This window comes from Lissotriton vulgaris, chromosome 4_1 (assembly GCF_964263255.1).
Source record: "Lissotriton vulgaris chromosome 4_1, aLisVul1.2, whole genome shotgun sequence".
In the NCBI taxonomy this organism is placed as follows: domain Eukaryota; kingdom Metazoa; phylum Chordata; class Amphibia; order Caudata; family Salamandridae; genus Lissotriton; species Lissotriton vulgaris.
Window position 1 is genome coordinate 1,348,720,932 of NC_141691.1, and position 20,787 is coordinate 1,348,741,718.

A 20,787-nucleotide genomic window follows, 5' to 3' on the forward strand; every position below is an offset into this window, starting at 1 on the left:
TCTAAGTCTGGTCAAAGAAGGCTGGGAGCAATCTCCCAGGAAACCTCCCCAGAATGTATATAGCTACATGCTGGCCTTCAGGTAACAGACTAGGCGTTTCAGGCAACCTGCTGAGGCAAATCTGGAAGCGAGCCAGGAGGATATGAAGCGGTGGTACGACCAGAATGCCACTCTGGTAGAGCTTCAGTCTGGACAGAAGGTGTGGGTCTTGGCCCCGTGGAGCCTTGTGTGCTCCAGGACAAGTGTACAGGCCCCTTTGAGGTTGTGGAGAGCAAAAGTCCTGTTATCTATCTGGTGGACTTGCGGTCTCCCAGGAACCTCTTGAGGGTCCTGCATGTCAACTGCCTGAAGCCCCACTTGGAGAGGTCTGAAGTGGCCATGCTCTTGGCAACAGATGCTGGAATGGAGGAGACTGAGCCTCTTCCTGACCTCCTGGTAGCCACAGAACAAGATGGGTCTGTGGATGGAGTTAACCTCTCTCCCACACTGACCCCTGAGCAACAGAATGACTGCTGCCAGTTGCTGGGACAGTTTTCTGATCTGTTCTCCCTGGTTCCTAGTGTCACAGATTGGTGCGTCCATGATGTAGATACAGGAAACAGCTTACCTGTGAAGCACAAGGTTTACAGAGTAACTGACACGGTCAGAGCTTGCATCAAAGAGGGGATCTCAAAGATGGTTGCTCTTGCGGTGATTGAGTCCTCCAGCAGTCCTGGGCCAGCCCAGTGGTCTTGGTCCCGAAGGCTGCAGCGCCGGGCGCCACACCCGAACTCCGGTTCTGTGTGGACTACAGAGGACTCAATTCAGTCACGAAGACTGTGCGCACCCCATCCCCAGAGCTGATGAGCTCATTGATTGGTTAGGGCCTGCCCAGTACCTCAGCACGTTTGACCTGACGTATGGGTACTGGCAGATCGCCTTGACTGGTAGGGCCAAAGAGAGGTCAACATTCTCCTCACCAGAATGGCATTTCCAGTTCCGGGTTATGCCATTTCGGATGAAGAATGCCCCTGCCACCTTTCAGAGGTTGGTCAACCAGGTGTTGGTAGGGCTGGATGAGTTCAGTGCCGCATACCTGGATGACATCGCAGTGTTCAGTGTCACATGGGAAGAACATCCGCGCCACCTCCAGGAAGTGTTGTTGGCACTGCGGAAGGCAGGCCTCACGATCAAGGCGAGCAAGTGCCAGATCGGGCAGGGTTCTGTGGTGTACTTGGGACACCAGGTTGGGAGCGGCCAGGTGGCACCCCTTCAGCCCAAGATTGAAACTGTGAGAAGTTGGCCTGATATATGATGCTCACTAGTTCTAGTGATCACCTTGTATCAGTCCAAACAACCCTTATGGTGATTGGTTGTAAGTCAACCTTATAGACCAGCTATCCTAATGGTAGTATGGACAAAGCAGTCTTAGGCTAAACTCTTTTGGCATGTGAAGCCAGCTGTTTTACCACAGATAACCCCTTGAATACTAAATGAAAGGACACCACACAGGTAGTTATGAAAATAAAAAAAGATATTTATTAACTAACATACACCTCTGAACTCTTTATGAGGTCAGAGGGCTAAGTGTAGGAGAGTAGGGTCTGCAATCCTATGGTCACCCCCGATTTTTGCTTTTTGCTTCACTGGTTTATGACTTCCCTGGCTGTGGGCCTGCTAATCAGACCCACAGCCTAGCTGTGCTCTCTCTAAAATTGACAACCATGTACCTTAGGTGCATACCCAATTGGATACTGAGTCACCTTATCAGTCCCTGTACAGTGTACCTTAGGTACCCAGGGCATAGGTGCACCCAGGGGCTGCAGCATGTATTATGCCACCTCTGGCTGGCCCTCCAAATCTGACAACACTGGCTGATCAATCAGCTGGGGCAAGGCCGTGTAATCACCCTTTGGTTTAGATATAGTATACCTATATCTAAACCTAGAATGGACCCATATACTCATATAAGTCACTCCTATGGCAGGCCTTATCAATCTTGAAGGCAGAGTGCTTGGAATTATGTGAGATGGTGCTCTAGCATGAGCTGAGCCTGTCTGCAGCTTTCGGAACCAAGTCCTTTAGCTGTTTCCATGATAACGCTATACCATATACTCTTAAGGGCATTATAATCCTTGCGGTTATTGCTAACTTTGGCATAGCATTATCAAAACATGTCGAGTAAGGTCTCATACGAATTGGAATACTACCCCCTCGCCAATTCTGGCGACGGGGGTAGCATTCCACCCTTCTAGAGGGACACGACATGTATGTAACTGTGAACCCCGGTTAAAGTTAACTCGAGCCTCAGCATCACAAAATGGATGCTGCCACCACAGACGCAAGTCTGACCTCCTGCTGCTGGGAGTCCTTCCAGCGAGGGAGGCTTGGACATAGGGTTTCCTGCCTTGGGAGGTGCTAGCACCACCCCGACAGGATTTTGTGTATTGGGTAGGACAGGGCTGAAAGGAATGAGACATGCCTGGGGCACACAAGGTGTCCCTGTGCATACACCGGTCTAAACCAGTTCCTGGGGCACTCCAGCCCCAGAGCTGGCGCAAGACCGGACAAAGGAAAGGGGGTGTAACCACCCCCCTTCCTGGTCCCACCCAGAGGAGGGACCTAGTCGTAGTGCAGCCCCCTTTAGCCGGATAAAGGTAGGAGCTGGTCCCATTCAAAATTAGATTATCCTGAACAACTTTACAAGAAGAAACTCTGGACTTCGACGTTCTGCTCCACAGAAGACTGAAGAAATCTCCCTTGTGGGCAAGGAGTCTCCACCCTGCACAAGCAGGCACCATCAGCGTACCGCGGCTTCCCTTTGTCATCTTCCTGCAAGGATCCAGACTTCAGAGCCCGACGAGACCCGGATTCCCAGACTTCTCCGACCTCTACCTACATCTGCAGCACAGCTGAGATCCGTGGGTGCGACGAGACACGTGGGACCAGCCATCTTGAAAGAAGCAGCACTTCGCTCCAGCACGACTTCAGAGGCATCCTCGTCCAAGTGCTTTGGGGACTGAGAAGCCCCGACCCCGAGCAGCTCCTGCACCGAAGATCAGCCCTCCAGCATCCACGAGATCTGCGTGGGGCCCTTCTGCCTGTTTGCTGCTCGACGCGTTGTCTGGTCACTTGCCGGCTGGCTTGTGATCTCCTAGACGACTAACTGTGAAATCTTCACTGCTGGTCTGGTTGCTCCAGACTGGCCCTTGCTCCCTTCCAAAAGAGGAGCACCCCGGACCCTCCTGGTCCACTCCAGACGCCGTTTCCACTCACCGCGTGGGTTGCCTTTGCCAAGGCCTGTTGACTCCGAATCCGAAGCCGACACCGCGAGCCTGCGTGGGACAGCTCGTGCCTCCATCCTGGTCGTCGAAGACACCACCTGGTCCACGTGGCTGCAGAGACAAGCGTCCACCTTCACCTGATCGCGACGACGACATCTGGTTCCACTCCTGGTTCCAATCCAGTCACTGGCTAGTGACTTTGAACATTGTCCCCTCTGCTTTCAGGTTCTTCTCTTCACTGATCCACCCTTGATCACACCGGACATCTTCCTCCTGACCGCCTGCAGCATCTTTTCCTCCAGGCTCCATAGACTTCAAAGCCGGAACCCGACACGACTTGGCACCTATGCACCCGCAGCCTGTGGGTGAGGTAACACGAGCATTTCGGTGCTCAAGGATAGCTTGACTCTCCTAGTGTCCAGTTCCACAGTAGTTTTGGTCCTATCTAGTCATGGACGTCCGTACTCACCTTTTTCTTAAACTGTACTGTCCATAGACGTGTGTACGCATCTCGCGTGTGAGTTCACACTCTGCACACGCGCTTCGCGGGCCTCCTATTACTTACCTCAAGTTAGTATAGCGTGGTCCCAGCGATCCTACAGCCTATGGACAGCTCCATTCCTAGTATTGACTTTCACATTCCACTTACTTAGTATATGGTTTGTCGTGCCCCTAGGGCACCATTGTAAATCGTTTAACTTAAACTTATTTTTCCTAAGAGTTTGTCATGTGCTTAGCCCTCTGACCTCATAAAGAGTTCAGAGGTGTATGTTAGTTAATAAATACTTGTTTATTTTCATAACAACCTGTGTGGTGTCCTTTCATGTGGTATTCAAGGGGTTATATGTGGTAAAACAGCTGGCTTCACATGCCAAAAGAGTTTAGCCTAAAGACTGCTTTGTCCATGCTACCATTAGGATAGCTGGTCTATAAGGTTGACTTACAACCAATCACCATAAGGGTTGTTTGGACTGATACAAGGTGATCACTAGAACTAGTGAACATCATATATCAGGACTTCTCACACTAAGCACATGACAAGACTCTTAGGAAAAATACGTTAAGTTGCACGAGTTACAATGTTGTCCTTGGGGCGCAACAGACCATATACCAAACAAGTGGTATAAGGAAGTCGATAGAAGGAATGGAACTGTCCAGAGGCTGTAGGATTGCTAGGACTACACTACCCTAACTTTAGGTAAGTAATAGGATGCCCACGGAACTCGTGTGCAGAGTGTGAACTCACACGCGAGATGCGTAACAACGTCTATGGACAGTACAGTTCAAGAAAAAGGTGAGTACGGACAATCCGGACTAGTTAGGACTAAAACGCCTGTGAATCTGGACACTAGGAGTGTCAATCTAACCTTGAGCACCAAAATGCTCTCGTTACCTCACCCACGGGCTGCAGGTGCATAGGTGCGAAGTCGTTTCGGGTTTCTGCGTTGAAGTCTATGGAGCCTGAAAGAAAAGATGCTGCAGGCGTCCAGGAGGAAGATGTCCGGAGTGATCCAAGGGTGGATCAGTGAAGCTGAAGACCTGAAAGCAGAGGGGACAATGTTCACAGTCACTAGCCAGTGACGAGTGGAACCAGGAAGGAACCAGAGGCTGTCGTCGCGATCAGGTGTGGAGTGGACGCTTGACTCTGCAGCCACGTGGCGCAGGCGATGTCTTCGACGACCAGGATGGAGGCACGAGCTGTCCCACGCAGGCTCTCGCTGTTGGCGGTGTCGGATCCGGAGTCAACAGGCCTTGGCAAAGGCAACCCACGCGGTGAGTGGAAAAGACGTCTGGTGCGGACCAGGAGGGTCCGGGGTGCCTCTCTTTTGGAAGGAAGCAAGGACCAGTCTGGAGCAACCAGACTAGCAGTGTTGATGTCGTGGATCGTGGTCTAGGAGGCCACTAGCCAGCCGGCAAGTGACCAGACAAAGCGTCGAGCAGCAAACAGGCAGAAGGGCCCCACGCAGATCTCGTGGATGCTGGAGGGCTGGTCTTCGGTGCAGGAGCTGCTCGGGACTGGGGCTTCTTAATACCCAAAGCACTTCCTCGAGGTTACCTCAGAAGTCGTGCTGGTAGCGAAGTGCAGTTTCTCCAAGATGGCCGGTCCCACGTGTCTCGTCGCACCCACGGATCTCAGCTGTGCTGCAGATGTAGGTAGAGGTCGGAGAGGTCTGGGAATTCGGGTCTCGTCCGGCTCTGAAGTCTGGATCCTCGAGGGAAGACGACAAAGTGAAGCCGCTGGACGCTTGATGGCACCTGCTTGTGCAGGGTGGACACTCCTTGCCCACAAGGGAGATTTCTTCAGTCTTCTGTGTAGAAAGTCGAAGTCCAGAGTTTCTTCTTGCAGAATTTCAGTTCAGGATTGATCTGATTTGGAATGGGACCAGCTCCTACCTTTATCCTGCTAAAGGGGGCTGTACTATCACTAGGTCCCTCCTATGGGTGGGACCAGGAAGGGGGGTGGTTACACCCCCTATCCTTTGTCCAGTTTCGCACCAGAGCTGGGGCTGGAGTGCGCCAGCAACTGGTTTGAACTGGTGTATGCGCAGAGGCACTTTGTGTGCCCCAGGCATGTCTCATTCCTTTCAGGCCTGTCCTACATAATAAACAAAGTCCTGTCTGGGGTGGTGCTAGCACCTCCCAAGGCAGGAAACCCTTTGTCCAAGCCTCCCTCGCTGGAAGGACTCCCAGCAGCAGGAGGTCAGACTTGTGTCTGGTGGCAGCATCCATTTTGTGATGCTGAGGCTCAAGGTTAACTTTAACCGGGGTTCACAATTAGATACATGTCGTGTCCCTCTAGAAGGGTGGAATGCTACTCCCGTCGCCAGAATTGGCGAGGGGGTAGTATTCCAATTCGTATGACACCTTACTCGACATGTTTTGATAATGCTATGCCAAAGTTAGCAATAACCACGAGGATTATAATGCACTTAAGAGTATATGGTATAGCGTTATCATGGAAACAGCTAAAGGACTTGGTTCCGAAAGCTGTAGAAAGGCTCAGCTAATGCTAGAGCACCATCTCACATAATTCCAAGCACTCTGCCTCCAGGATTGTTAAGGCCTGCCATAGGAGTGACTTATAGGAGTATATGTGCCCATTTTAGGTTTAGATATAGGTATACTATATCTAAAGCAAAGGGTGATTACACCACCTTGCCCCAGCTGATTGATCAGCCAGTTGTGTCAATTTGGATGGCCAGCCAGGGGTGGCATAATACATACTGCAGCCCATGGTAGGCCTTGGGTTCACTTATGCCCTGGGTACCTATGGTACACTGTACAAGGACTTACAAGTGTGACCCAATACCAATTGGTAAATGCACCTAAAGTACATGGAATCCATTTTACAGAGAGAGCAGTGGGCCTGGGCACCTGAATAGCAGGGTCCCAGGTCAACTAAGTCGAAAAACCAGCTAGACACCAGGCAAAAAGTTGGGGGCAACCATAGTCAGATATCCACCTTCCTACAGAAACCATCCTGGCTTGGGAATCCCCCAAAAACCAAACGGAGGTGAGGGCCTTCTTAGGACTCACCGGGTACTACAGGAGGTTTGTCAAGGGGTATGGCAACATTGTTGCACCCTTGACAGAGCTGACTTCCAAGAAGCAGCCAATGAAAGTGATTTGGACTGACACCTGTCAGAAAGCTTTTGAGACCCTGAAAACTGCCATGTGCACGTTATAAAGATAACTTTTTTTTATATAAATCTAGTGTAGTGTCCATTTGTGGTGTTCACTGAGTTACTGTATGTGTTCACAAATGTTTAACCTATAACGCCTCTGAGATAAGCCTTGTCTTCTCGCGCCACACTACATAAAGGGTGAGCAGGGGTTATTTTGGAGGGTAATCCCCTTATCCAGACTAAAGGAGAGGGTCCCTGCTTGTCACAAGTACTTACCTGTGCCAACCAGAGACCCACAAATCTAAAAAAAAAAAGGAATGGGGAACCTGAGGGGCCCCAGGAGAGTGCGGAAATACCGGTGGAGAAGCCAGCCGCGAGCCACGTAAAGAAGGGTTCAAGGTTTTAGGCCATGGGGATGGCAAAGAGCCTCCCCTGGAAAATGCTGGAGAAAAGGCAGCTACACAACGCCCTGTCTCTGGAGAGGAACACACCCGCAGGCGACGGACCTCAGGAGAAGACAGGATCTCAGGAGACGAATCCAGGGCCCGGCACGGGCGCGGCTCTGTAGAGTCCACCATCGGCGCCTGATCAGCGTCGACCGGCGCCAGAATGGGCCCACGTGGCGCCGGGCTGACTCCTGCCACCACGTGCTCTCCAGGAGAATGGGGCTCGGCAGACGCCGAACAGGCGAAGGTGTAGTGCCAAAACAGCGCTGGCTCGACCTCAGACAGGGCAGCCGCCCGCACCGAGGACCGAGAGGGACTTGGAAAGGCACCCCAGGCGCTGGCCTCCACCCTCTACTCCACAGGAGCCAGGGAGGAAGGTTCCCGGCGCCGAAACCGTGCCAGCTCAACCTCTGGTGAGGCAACCACCTGCTCAGAGAATTGAGCGGGACTCTGGGACAAGCCCAGAGTCCCGGCGATCGCCAGAGACACCACAGGGAGCCCCGTAGGGATTTGCAGCGAGGCAGGGATGCTAGGCACCGACGAGGGAAGCCCCAAAGGGCTACACCTCGACGACACCACCGTCCTACGACCTGAAGCCGAAACCTTCGGGGCCAGAGCCGCCACAGAAGTCCCCGCGCAAGGCAAGGGATCGGCAGACGTCACAGGAGGTGGAGGAAGGGCTAAGCAAGCCTGCAGCGCTGCCGCGTTTGCGGTCATTTGGGCCCTAGTCGCCGCCGTTGGGACGACACCGCCCTGGATAAGCGCACCAACAGCAACTTCATCCGGAGCTCCCGCTGTGATTTGGGCTTTAAGTGTTGGCAGGCTTCGCAACTCTCAGAGTCGTGGTGCTCACCCAGGCACCACATGTAAATCGGGTGAGGGTCCGTCACCGACATAGAACGTGCACAGGAAGGACACGTCTTGAAGCCCGAAGACATCCGCACAATGTTCCACTAAACTCCAAAGCATAAGAATAGAATGGAAGGCCTGAAAAAATATCCCCAGGCGTCAGACTGGATCTGGAAAACTTTCTGCAGCAGCACCGCTGTGCGTGGGGGGGGGGGATTTGGGGGGGGGGGGGGGCCGCGCTGCCCGGCTCCGCTCTGACGTCATCCACGGACTTGAAGTCAGTGGAGCCATATATGCGCCTTCAGGCTCGCTGACGACAGTTTCCGTCGAATAAAGTTTTCCGCGTCAGAACGCGGAGCCATCACCAAAAACTGTGAGAATGTGGGAACAGTGTGCAAAAATGATTAAACAATTTGAAGAAATTGACAAGTGAGACAGAGCAATGCTCTGAAGAGCCACCCCGCAAGAGCGTAGGCTCAATCAATGTTAAAGGGAGACAAGGATGTGGAAAAACAGCCTGGCAGAGGATAGAAAGTCCACAACTTGAAAGTAAAACTGTGAAGGAGAACAAGTCTGGAACACTAGCATAAGGAGAGTGCAGTACAAGACGTCCCCAGAAGGAGACGTTGCAATCTCCATTAAAGATCCATATTTGGACATAGCCAATAGTCCAAAAGGAAATGCCTGCCGAGGAGGCAATGACCACAAGGCCATGTAGAAGGGGAAAGCGGGACAATCGGAAAAAGCGTGAATAGATTTCACACCGTACAATCCAGGTCTAGGGCTGGAAGGAACTTATGAGGTATTAACGCATAATTATGGAGAATGGCAGGAAGCTGCAGTGAAACAGAACAAATCAGTCTGTATTGGAGCGAGAGCAGAGCACCCAGCAAGGGGCAAGCCACCCTAAAGGAGGCGAGTATAGAAAGCCTCAACCAGAAAAGGTCCTCGCAGAACGGGGAGGTTGGGCGGGCATTAAGGAATCTGCGGCTAGACTGTTTCTACCAGATACATCGTTACCGAAGGTAAGTAACTGGTTCATCTGATAGAGACGTCTAGCCGCAGATTCCGCAACTTAGAATAGATATCAAAGCCATACCCATAGAGGAGGCAGGTCTGCGACTGAGCCCCATCAAGTTCGTGAATTAACTTAGTCGTCCATAAGGGGAATAAACAGCACAGTTAACCTTTAAGACGAATTATAATGTGGATAGTAAAGGTAGAGCAGGTAACCTCCAGACCATAAAGCTCTCAGGAGAGCAGAAAGCAATGGGAGGCAAAGGCAGTAGAAGCTGTTAAGAACAGCTTGGAAAACCCCTTTATGTATACTGGGTTAAGAGAAAGAAGCACAAAGCGAGAAGCCCGTGGCAAAGTGAGAGTTCATAACTTCAAAAAGAAGATGAACCAACCCAGAATGTGAATGATCCACAGGATCCAAACTGACGACAGCAGCAAGCAAATATTAGACGACCAAGATAATAATGTTAAAAAACACTATAGAGCCTGTACCTGCAGAGGCAAGTGAAACAGCAGAGGCAATAGGGTAACTCTTACCCAGCAAGTGCCAGCATGGAGAAGAAACCATATACCAGATATGATGGAGTAAAAGGGAGGCCATGACTTTGCAAGAAGTGTAGCCGAACCGAAGGACTGAGAAAACCACTGGACGCAGTATGCCGACCAAAGCCAAGTTTAGAGAGATGGTGGCTGGTATGACAGAGACATTGTACACTGGTCCAATATGCACAACAGCGAAAAGGAGCCCTGTTGAGACCGGCACCAGCAAGACACGAGTGACAGCAGTGGCAGAATGCCAGTCTATGCCCACAGGATGCCGGCAGCAGGAAATCAGAAGACACGCCAGAACTAGGCGATGTTGTCATAATTTGTGAAGGGCCGAAGACAAGTAGTTGTGCGTTAACCAAGAGCGAAGACCGGACAGACCTAAGCATGCCACGGGGATACTGGAGCCTTACGAAGGAAGCAAAGACTTCCTGTAAGGTCGCTTAGTAGCTTGAGGCACATAATAGTAAGAAGGCAAGAAAGCAACGGCTCAAAAAGGTGCCAGTCGGGCACTCCGAGAGCTAGTGGAACAAGTAGACCTGGGCAGGGACCACGGACCCTGTCTGAATGAAGGAGCCCGCACGAATCCGCTGGGTAAGCAAACAGCAGATCCATAGCATGAAGAAAAATGTTGAAACAATGAAAACGTGACCTAACAAGAGTCTAGAGTATGCTGAACATACTCGCAGACGTTTGGAAATTGGGTAGGACAATGTCCAGAGCAGCAAGTAACCCACACTCCCTGCCTAAGCGGAACAACCACCCCCTTTAGGGCAGAGTAGGAGAAGAACTAGTCACTGTTGTGGCAAAAGTGAGGACAAATGGAAAGGTACCGGACCCCAAGGAGTGATTTCGAAGGAAAACAGGTCCCTTAGAGGGTACACAGTATGAAGCCAATCAAAGCGTGGAAACACTCATACTGATAAAGCAGGGAATGTGAACACCATTGTAGCACAAGCTGCCAGAAAGAGTCTATGACCACGTATAACAGAGAACACCTGCTAAACCATTCGCTTGGAGGACGAACCAGAAGGGGTTGTATGTCCAAGCTGCACTAATAAGAACAACAAAAAGTACGCCACATTGCGGCAAATAGGATGCCTCGTAGCGAAAGAATCGCTACAACCCGGTGTTTTCACCAGGCGTGCAGGATAGACACCACACGGCATGGAACATATGCCAAATTCCGATCGACGTCGTAACGGAGTCACATGGACGTAGACCTCCACAGAGGACTCGACCTGAACGCCGACTGATGCCGATCCCACAGCACGAGATCCAGGAGCCGGCGTAGAGCCTGGGGTAGGAGCCGGCGTAGAGCCTGGGGTAGTACCCGGCATTGAGCCTGGGGTAGTACCCGGCATTGACCCGGGCGTCGCCGGCACCGCCTCTGATGTCGGCTCAGGAAGCTGCACAGGGTTATGCGCTGACTGACGGGGTGGGCTGTGTTCTGGACCCTGAATTGGTGGTGTTGCGTTGGTTCTGGAATCTGTAAGCGACAGGTGCTTACGCCTACCTGTCGTTGCATGGCGGTCGCGGGAGCGACATCAGGAACTAGCCAGGAACTAGCCAGATTCTGAGAAGAGGAGCGGCGACGGGAGGGAGCCGGACTGGACATCCGTGCAGCCAGCAATTTTATGCGACGCTCCCATAAGTACTTTGGCTTAATCCGCTGACAGGCGTCACAGTCCTTAGAGTTGTGGTGCACTCCTATGGCAGGCCTTAACAATCCTGAAGGCAGAGTGCTTGGAATTATGTGAGATGGTGCTCTGGCATGAGCTAGCCCGTTTGCAGCTTGCGGAACCAAGTCCTAATAGCTGTTCCATGATAACGCTATACCATATACTCTTAAGTGCATTATGAACCTCGCGGTCAAATGCTAACTTTGGCATAGCATTATCAAAACATGTCGAGTAAGGTGTCATACGAATTGGAATACTAACCCCTCGCCAATTCTGGCGACGGGGTTAGCATTCCACCCTTCTAGGAGGACACGACATGTATGTAACTGTGAACCCCGGTTAAAGTTAACTCGAGCCTCAGCATCACAAAATGGATGCTGCCACCACAGACACAAGTCTGACCTCCTGCTGCTGGGAGTCCTTCCAGCGAGGGAGGCTTGGACAAAGGGTTTCCTGCCTTGGGAGGTGCTAGCACCACCCCAGACAGGATTTTGTGTATTAGGTAGGACAGGGCTGAAAGGAATGAGACATGCCTGGGGCACACAAGGTGTCCCTGTGCATATGCCGGTCTAAACCAGTTCCTGGGGCACCCCAGCCCCAGAGCTGGCGCAAGACCGGACAAATGAAAGTGGGTGTAACCACCCCCCTTCCTGGTCCCACCCAGAGGAGAGACCTAGTCGTACTGCAGCCCCCTTTAGCTGAATAAAGGTAGGAGCTGGTCCCATTCCAAATCAGATTAATCTTGACAACTTCCACGAAGAAACTCTTGACCTTCGACCTCCTGATTCCAGAAGACTGAAGAATCTCCCCTATGGTCAGGGAGTGACCATCCTGCTTCGCAGGCACCATCAAGCTCCTGTGCGGTTTGCTGCAGAGTCCTTCCATCCCGGAATCCGACGACCCAGCTCGACAAGACCCAGATCTCCAGACCTCTCTGACCTCTACCCACATTCACAGCACAGCTGGGATCCGTGGGTGCGACGAGCAACGTGGAGACGGCCATCTTGCGAAACCTGCACAGCGCTTCCAGCACGACCGCCGAGGGATCCTGGAGTGAGTGCCTTGGGGTCTGAGAAGCTCCACACCGACGCAGCTCCAGCACCAAAGACCAGCCCCCCAGCATCCACAAGATCTGCGTGGGGCCCTTTTGCCTGGTTGTTGCTTGTCCTGTTGTCTGGTCACTTGCCGGCTGGCTCGTGACCTCTGAGACGACGATCCGAAGAATCTAACACTGCTGGTCTGGTCCCCCAGACTGGCCCTTGCTTCCCTGTGAACGAGAAGCACCCCGGACCCTCCTGGTCCGCACCAGACGCCATCTTTGTTCCACCGCGTGGCTTGCATTAGCCAAGGCCTGTTGTCCAGATCGACGATCTGACACCGCCAACAGCAGCAGAATACGTGGGACAGCTCGTGCCTCCAGCCTGGTCGTGAAGAGCAGCTCCTGGTCCGCGCAGCTACAGAGAGAAGCGACCCTTCCTTCACCTGACTGCGGCGACAGCATCTGGTTCCCTCCTGGTTCCAGCACCGTCACTAGCTAGTGACCGAGACTCTGTCCCCTTCCCTTTCAGGATTCCTTCTTCTGAGTTCCATCCTTGGAACCACCGGACTACTCCATCTGGCTGCCTGCCAGCAACTCCTTGTTTCAGGCATCACCGGGATCAACGCAGCAAACCCGACGCAACTTCAGCCCTATGCACCCGCAGCCTGTGGGTTAGGTAACTAAAGCTTCTAGGTGCTGAAGTCTGTGTACACTATCCTAGTGTCCAGGTCCACTGTTGTTTTCCCTCCATCCAGCCGAGTTTGTCCGGAATCCGTAACTTTCTAAACTGTACGATCCATAGACGTTGGTACGCATCCCGCGTGAGAGTTTCCACTCTGCACATGAGTCCCGTGGACCTCCTGCTCCTTACTTACCTAGTTTGTAGCGTAGTCCCAGCGATCCTCCAGCCTCTGGATCTCCTTACAGTACTTTCCTTCCTCGCATTCCATTGTTTTGAGTATATGGTTTGTCGTGCCCCTAAGGCGCACGTGTAAATATTGTGCTAACTCGTATTTCTTTCCCAGTATTGTCATGTGCTTAGCCCTCTGATCTCAAAGAGTTCAGAGGTGTATGTTAGTTAATAAATATCTGTTTATTTTCATAACAACCTGTGTGGTGTCCTTTCACTTGGGATTCAAGGGGTTATATGTGGTAAAACAGCTGGCTTCACATGCCATTCAGAGTTTAGCCTAAAGACTGCTTTTGTTCACGCTACTAGGATAGCTGGTCTATAAGGTTGACTTACAACCAATCACCATAAGGGTTGTTTGGACTGATACAAGGTGATCACTAGAACTAGTGAGCATCATATATCAGGCCAACTTCTCACAGGCAATATCATAGAACAACTATAAGGACATGGTTCCGAAAGCTGCAGACAGGCTCAGCCTCTGCTAGAGCACCATCTCACACATAACCAATCACTCTGCCTCCAGGATTGTTAAGGCCTGCCATATGAGTGACTTATAGGTTACTATGTGTCTATATGTAAGTAGGTATAGGAATACTACACCTAAGCAAGGGGTGGTTACACGACCTTGCCCTAGCTGAGTGATCAGCCAGTTGTGTCTATATGAGTGGCAAGCCGCCAGAGGTGGCATAGTACATGCTGCAGCCCCTGGTAGCCTTGGTTACACCTATGCCCAGAGTACCTATGGTACACTTCTACAGGGGGTGACAAGGTGAACCAATTCCCAATTGTGGATGTACCTAGAGTACATGGTGTGAATTTAGAGAGAGTGCATCTGTGCTGTGGGTCTGATTAGCAGGCCCACAGCCATATACAAGTTGAAAACCAGTAAAGCAAAGCAAAAAGTGGGGGTGACCATAGAAAGCTGACCCTACTCTCCTACACATGTGGCTTCCAAAGGACACCTAATAGAAAGCATACAGCAGAAAAGAGCTATCCATGTTCTTCTAAAATCAACATAGGAGGGACAGCAAAAGAGAAAATGCTCAAGTGTGTCGGGAGCAGTGTGGCAAGAAGGGCACAGTAAATTAACCAACACATTTCCCCAGTTACTTCTTCTTGTATTTAAAGGAATGGTTCCGTATTTAAGTTGGGTATACAGTGCTCGCGCCTGTGGTGGCTCGATATCGCCCAGAAAAGACTAGAAGCCAAAGCTTCCTTCAACATTTAAGAACCTCACGGTTAAAGTGCGATGTGCAAAGCGTTCAATACTTTCCGATACCATCAGTCCTCGGAACCTTTTTCAACAAGGGGGACCATAGTTTTAGTAATGGTCCCAGGTTCCTCCCAGAGCTTCCCCAACCCTATTTTTAAAAACCAAGCCTTGATCTTGTTGAACCACTTGACTCGACCGGTTTGCTTGAGCAGGGCAATCAACTCAACTATGGCTTTCTTCAGCTGGACCTTGCTGTTACTAAACCAAACACTTATCCAGAATAAAAGAGCCCTGAGAATGGCAAAGTGTTCAATAGGTTTTAGGTCCAGGTCTAGTCTTGGCGGCAGAAGTGGTGTGTTCACTGGAAGGTTCAGGATGGCTCTAATACATTTATTTTCAGTAAGGGTTAGGTCAGTGAGATTTTCCAACCGCCATTGCTCGCCCCCATATAGAGTTGCTCCTAGACCTTTTGCCCTATGCAGTTCTAGGATAGGTGAAATGGGCCAGTATGGGGAGGCCCTAGCCCTACGTACTAAGGCACAAGGTGCTCTTTACCAGCTGCATATTCCATGCCAGCCAATCGCTAATGCGAACCACCAGGTAATCAAAGGACTTTACTTGCTCCAAAACCTGCGTGCCCAACATGAGTTTGCCCTTCCTAGATTTATAGGGATTGAAGGACATATTTGGTTTTGGAGCAGTTCATTTCTAAGCTCCTTTCTTTGCATAGATTTACAATAACAAATAACGATTGATCTCTGTAAGCTACTAGAAAACAATGGATTAAAAGGTCAACTTCCCATAGGAACTGTAATCAGCTTTTCCAAAAGCTAATATATAAACTAAAACATTGCAGAAGAGCTCAACCTAATTTCAAACACTGAACTTCTACATTGCACAGTTCCAGATGACTGGATAGGCTGTAGTCTAAAAATCAAAGGAACAAATAAATGCAGCAAGGCTAAAATACTGGCAGCTTGATCCTTATAAGAAACAGAGATGAAAAGACGACTCTCAAAATAATTGCACAATGTGCACTATGTTTCAGAAAATAAAATCCAATAACTACACAGACCTCTGATCCCAATAGTGTAAAACAATAATTAACAGGATCTGGAAACAGAATCCAAGCGAAGTGTGTCTGAGGTCACAATTTACAGTAGTCCTTGCTCCCTTGCAAAACTTCTCCATTCCCACTACTACTAAGTAAGGGGTTGAGATAATGGAGGCATGATGAAGGAAGAAAAAAAAGTACTTTCGAGCCAGTTACAGCAATTCACACTAAGAGAAATCAAACTATGCTGAATAACCGTGGTTAAGTATTGCATTCAAATTAATTTGACCTGCATCAACTAAAGGTGTAATTCATGTTAATTTAAGATGGACTGGAAAACATTGGCCCAAAAGTCAGTTTTTCCATTGCCCTTCAGTGCTACTTATAGTTGCATGGCATGAGAACAGACCTTTTATATAACATTAAAATTCAAGGCACCCAGTGGGGGGATAGAGCGAGTAAAATGCTCCATAGGCTCTGCCAGGCGGACAAATCCCCAGCTGTAGTCCCCACCATCCGCGACACAGAGGGAGCCCTGTGCTCTTCACCAGAGGGCGTGGCAAGGTAATTTGCACGGCAATTTACATCACTTTATGAACGTCACGAACAGATCTCAGACCCAAATAGTAGAATTCCTCGTAGATATCCCACCTCGGAAACTCACTGACCATATGCGCAAATAAATGGAAGCCCCTATCACATTGGACGAGCTGACGGGGCCTTACATGCTTTATGCCCAGGGCGGGCCCCTGGACCGAACGGATTTCCTATGGAATTACTGCAGCCGAACATAAAACTAACTGGGCCCCTACTTGCTGGCGGCTATGCAGGAGGCCCTAGAACAAAACATATTGCCCCAGGATTGGCGGCATGCAGAGATCGTCCTGTTCCGCAAGCCAGGGCGTCCTCCAGTGGACCCCTGCTCATACTGCTCCATTTCCCTCATCGACTTTGAGCCTAAGCTACTACAGCAGGTGCTTGCTGATCACCTGCGCACGTGCATTGCAGACCTAATCCACCCTGACCAGTCAGGCTTTATGCCTCAACGAGCTACCCGCCACAACATCCGGAGAGTACATAATGCTATAGCAGCAGCCCCAATGCCAAGACCCCCGGATGATATACTATTGGCAGATATCGACAAAGCTTTCGATTCACTCAGCTGGGTCTACCTCTTTCCATTACTTGAAGCGGTTAACTTTGGCCCCTTTTTCATAGCCTATGTCCGCCTGCTCTATATAAATTTAACGAAGCTTGTTTGTATAGCAGGTCCCCATGTTATTTGCCTTAGTGGGGAACCTTTGGCAGTGTGCTCCTTGGCTCCGACTGGTCCTAGACAAGATAGGACCACATCGCGTTGTACATGGATGACGTCCTGTTCCTTATGATGGAACCATAGTTCTCGGGGCCTCGCATATTGCAAATCCTTAGAGCGTTCGGAGAAACTACCGGCCTACACATCAACCCGGTGAAATCCGTGCTATTTTTGATACGCGGTCATCAAGGACGGGGTGCTTGGGCATCACAACTGTCGCACGCAAAGTATGGTTTCAAGTATCTGGGCATTTTCAGGTCGCAATGCTCCAAAGTCTCATGGGCATTTAATATCAATCCATTGCTTAGGAGTCTGAATGGCGAAACGACAATCTGGTCCTCCCTACCCATGTCCCTTTACAGGCAATCGGCCATCTTTAAGATGGTGTCTCTGCCCCGAATTTTATACAGACTACAAAATGTCCCTTATACAATCCTGCGCTACTGGTTTGCGCAACAAAATACATTTCTCTGGAACGGAGGGGCAATTAGGGTCGCACTCCGCACATGCGTGCAATCTACGCATTGTGGGGGGATCGCAGCAGCAGACATCTATTCTTATTATGTAGCTTCTCACCTGTTAATAGTAAATGAATGGTGGTATAACTCCCCAACCGACCCTGGCTTCTGCAATTGACCATGCAGCAATGGAAGGGAACCCCTGCTTCAGCTCCTTTACAGTGCCACGCGCCTGGATTTTCTACCGCCTGCGAGTAGAGTAGTGATACAGCTGTGGTGAAATACGGACTGACAGATGGGGTGGTGCAGGACACTAACCTAAACAACTCTATTATGGCAGGGCACCTCTGTCCAGTTGCAGCCCCTTTTAGGATTCCGCAGGTGGGACCTGGTAGGGATATCGATCCTTGGTGACTTTATGCGGGGTACCACACTTAAATTCTTTCAGCAACTACAGGCAGAGTACCAGCTACACAAGACACAATTTTGCAAATCCCTCCATTTCGCCATGCTTTGACCCCCTGATTCATGCTCTTGAGACCCTTCCGGAATTCCACCAGTTAGAGGGCCGTCTGCTGATGGGAGACTTCGGCCTACATAAAATTAGGCAAATATACCAGTCATTGACGACCCACACCCAGACAACGTTAGAAAAGACACTATGCGCGTGGCAAGCTAATATTCCTCACCTGACAGACGACTGGGCCGAGGTTATTGCCAGCCATCGGGGCACTGCGGTGTTCACACGGTACCGCCTGATACAGTTTATCTCCACCGCGCATACTACACATGGATCAGACTCTGGAAGATGGGTGTTATCTAGTCCCCTGCATGTTTACAGTGTGGGAGGGAGGATGGGCCTTGCCTACATACAGTTTTGAGCTACACTGCGTAGCAGCCATTTTAACATAGAATACTGTCCTGCCTAAACAAGTTTTATCATGGGAACTCCTGTTTGACGCACAACTCTTCCTGTTACACAGTACGAGGACATAGGGGGAAATAAGTAAAAGCAGTATTTATTGTTTTTAGCCCTCACTATCGACAAGCGCAATATCGCCCAAATATGGAAAGGGACCCCCCTAACTATAGGTTAATGGAAAACTGAACTTGACAGATGTTTGGGCGGAAATCGCTGTATTTTTAGACCATGGCTACCTAAAAAAAACAGAAAAATCTGGACCCGATGGGCGACATATCGTGGAATAGCACTCCACCACCCCTACCATCCACAGACCCTTGATAGGCGACTCCCCTATGCCAATGTTCATTGATCCTGCCATCCTAAGAATGTATCATATGCATATTTATTGGGATCTAGTGCAGTCTGTATTTTGTTTAAGTTATGTAACCAGCATGCTTTGCAGGCCCTGAAAAATATTCAAAATGTCATAACTCATGCTGTAGTTTCTCTTCTACAGGTCTTTGTAGGGCGATAGCCCAAATTTCATTGGAATAATCAAATAAAATGTGTTGTTAAAAAAACAAAAAAACAATCAAGGCACAGCATAGCTAAGGGTCCAAAAAAATGTCCACTCTCTTAATACACCAATACCAATATAAAATCATTATATTGAGAGCAAACGCATACAAGTTCTTAGCTTACCTGTCAGAATCCAAACTTTCTTGAGAAAACGGCGGACTTTCGTTTGGATTATCAGCAGTGGTATTTCCAACCAGAGAAAGGAGAATTCTTTTCATAGATCCATAGAAGAGTTGTATGTCATTTAGTCTTTGAGGCAAGTCGCATACTGGAATGCAAATAAATGTCAAATGAAAATATTTGCTATAGTTTTCAGAGTTATGCAGCACCCCAGTGACGAATCATAAGAAATGAATTAGTCTTACCTGCAAGCTTTTCCCATTGAGAAAGAATTCCGAGAACACTAAGATGGCTATTGCAATGTTGTAACAGAAATGCGCTAGACCAGACAAATCAATTTGTAATGCACTGTGCTGTACTTTTTTGAGCTGAAGAAAGAATGGGGATGATTATATGTGTATGTATATATATATACATATATATATTACCTACTGGCGGTCGCCAGTAGGTAGTTATAGTTAGGATTTTTTTCAATGCAAAATCTCAAAATTCTATTTGGAATAACTTTGGCCCCAGTTGACGAATCTGCCTGAAAGTTTCCTCAAATTTGCCCTGCGGAGCTCCGGTCCTTCCTTGAAAGTTTGGAGGGGATTCGTCAAGCGGGGGCCGAGATAAAAGGGGGGTCCCAAAACGTGTTTTCCCCATGTTAATTTCCATAGGGCGGTTGAACTCACTTTTAGCCCGAATGGCTGAATGGATTTCCACCAAACTTGGCAAAATTGTAGGGAATGGTAGCCCGATGTGCCTTTGCTATGTCTCAAGATATGTGCTCCAGTGGATTTTGAGTAATTTAGGTTCAAAAAAATATATATCTATATCCCGGGGAGCGCACCGGGCGTGCAACGCGACTTGCGCACGGAAAGCAGATTGGTTCACGGGTGTCTGTAAACATTCAAAACAGTCCGGAGCGGCAGCCATCTTGTGTCTCGGTAGGATCGAGACACAAGAGGTGGTAACTAAAAAGGGGGAAATGACTATAAGGGTGCAGGGTAGAACCCCCCCTCACCCCCTAGGTTTGATGTGGGGGCTATAATAGGGTTCCGCGGGGAAAAAAAAAAAATTCGATTTGCGCGGGGGGAGCGCCCGGTACGCGCACCGGGGAGCGGACCGGGGAGCGAAGGATGGGGAAAACCCAGTTTATTCACTGTCACCTCTACGACCCTTTCTTGCGTCAATACGACCCTTTTGCATACATTACACCTGACGTAGGAAAAATGTGGCGCAGGGGCTTACAAAGTGACGCAACTACCTAGATGCGTCACTTTGTAAATATGACTGAATAAGATGCATTTTTTACAGCACTGGTGCGTCACAAAAAGTGACGCTCCGGTGGCGTTAAAGTGATGCATGGCCTCATAAATGAGGCCTTCAGTCTTCTACTCATGCGTCATTAAATTTATGACGTATTATGTTGGAAGTTCTTACAGATACGTCAGTATTTCAGACGTATCTGTAAGCGCAAAAGTGATGCATTGCTGGAGTGTGTCTCAAAGATGAAGCAACTCCAGCAATGCATCCTTTCACATGGGGCCAGGCCCCTTGTGAAAGGGCCTGCACGCCTGCTGTGAAACAGGCGAAATATTTGGAAGCAACAGCGTCATAAAAGTGACGCAGTGATATCTCATAGATTTCACTGCGTCTTTTCTACGACCCTTTCTTGCGTCAATACGTCCCTTTTGCATATATTACACCTGACGTAGGAATAATGTGGCGCAGGGGCTTACAAAGTGACGCATCTACCTAGATGCGTCACTTTGTAAATA

The 20,787-nt window shown here is 49.7% G+C and overlaps 1 protein-coding gene across 1 annotated transcript in view; it reads right to left on the minus strand.

The window, feature by feature from the left end:
- The window catches only part of CEP192 (centrosomal protein 192), a 1,919,503-nt gene that overhangs the window by 477,347 nt on the left and 1,421,369 nt on the right, over nucleotides 1-20,787 (minus strand). The window contains exon 35 of the mRNA XM_086965571.1: nucleotides 19,028-19,172. Coding sequence (XP_086821697.1) covers nucleotides 19,028-19,172 — 145 coding nt within the window. The remainder of the gene's footprint in view (nucleotides 1-19,027; nucleotides 19,173-20,787) is intronic.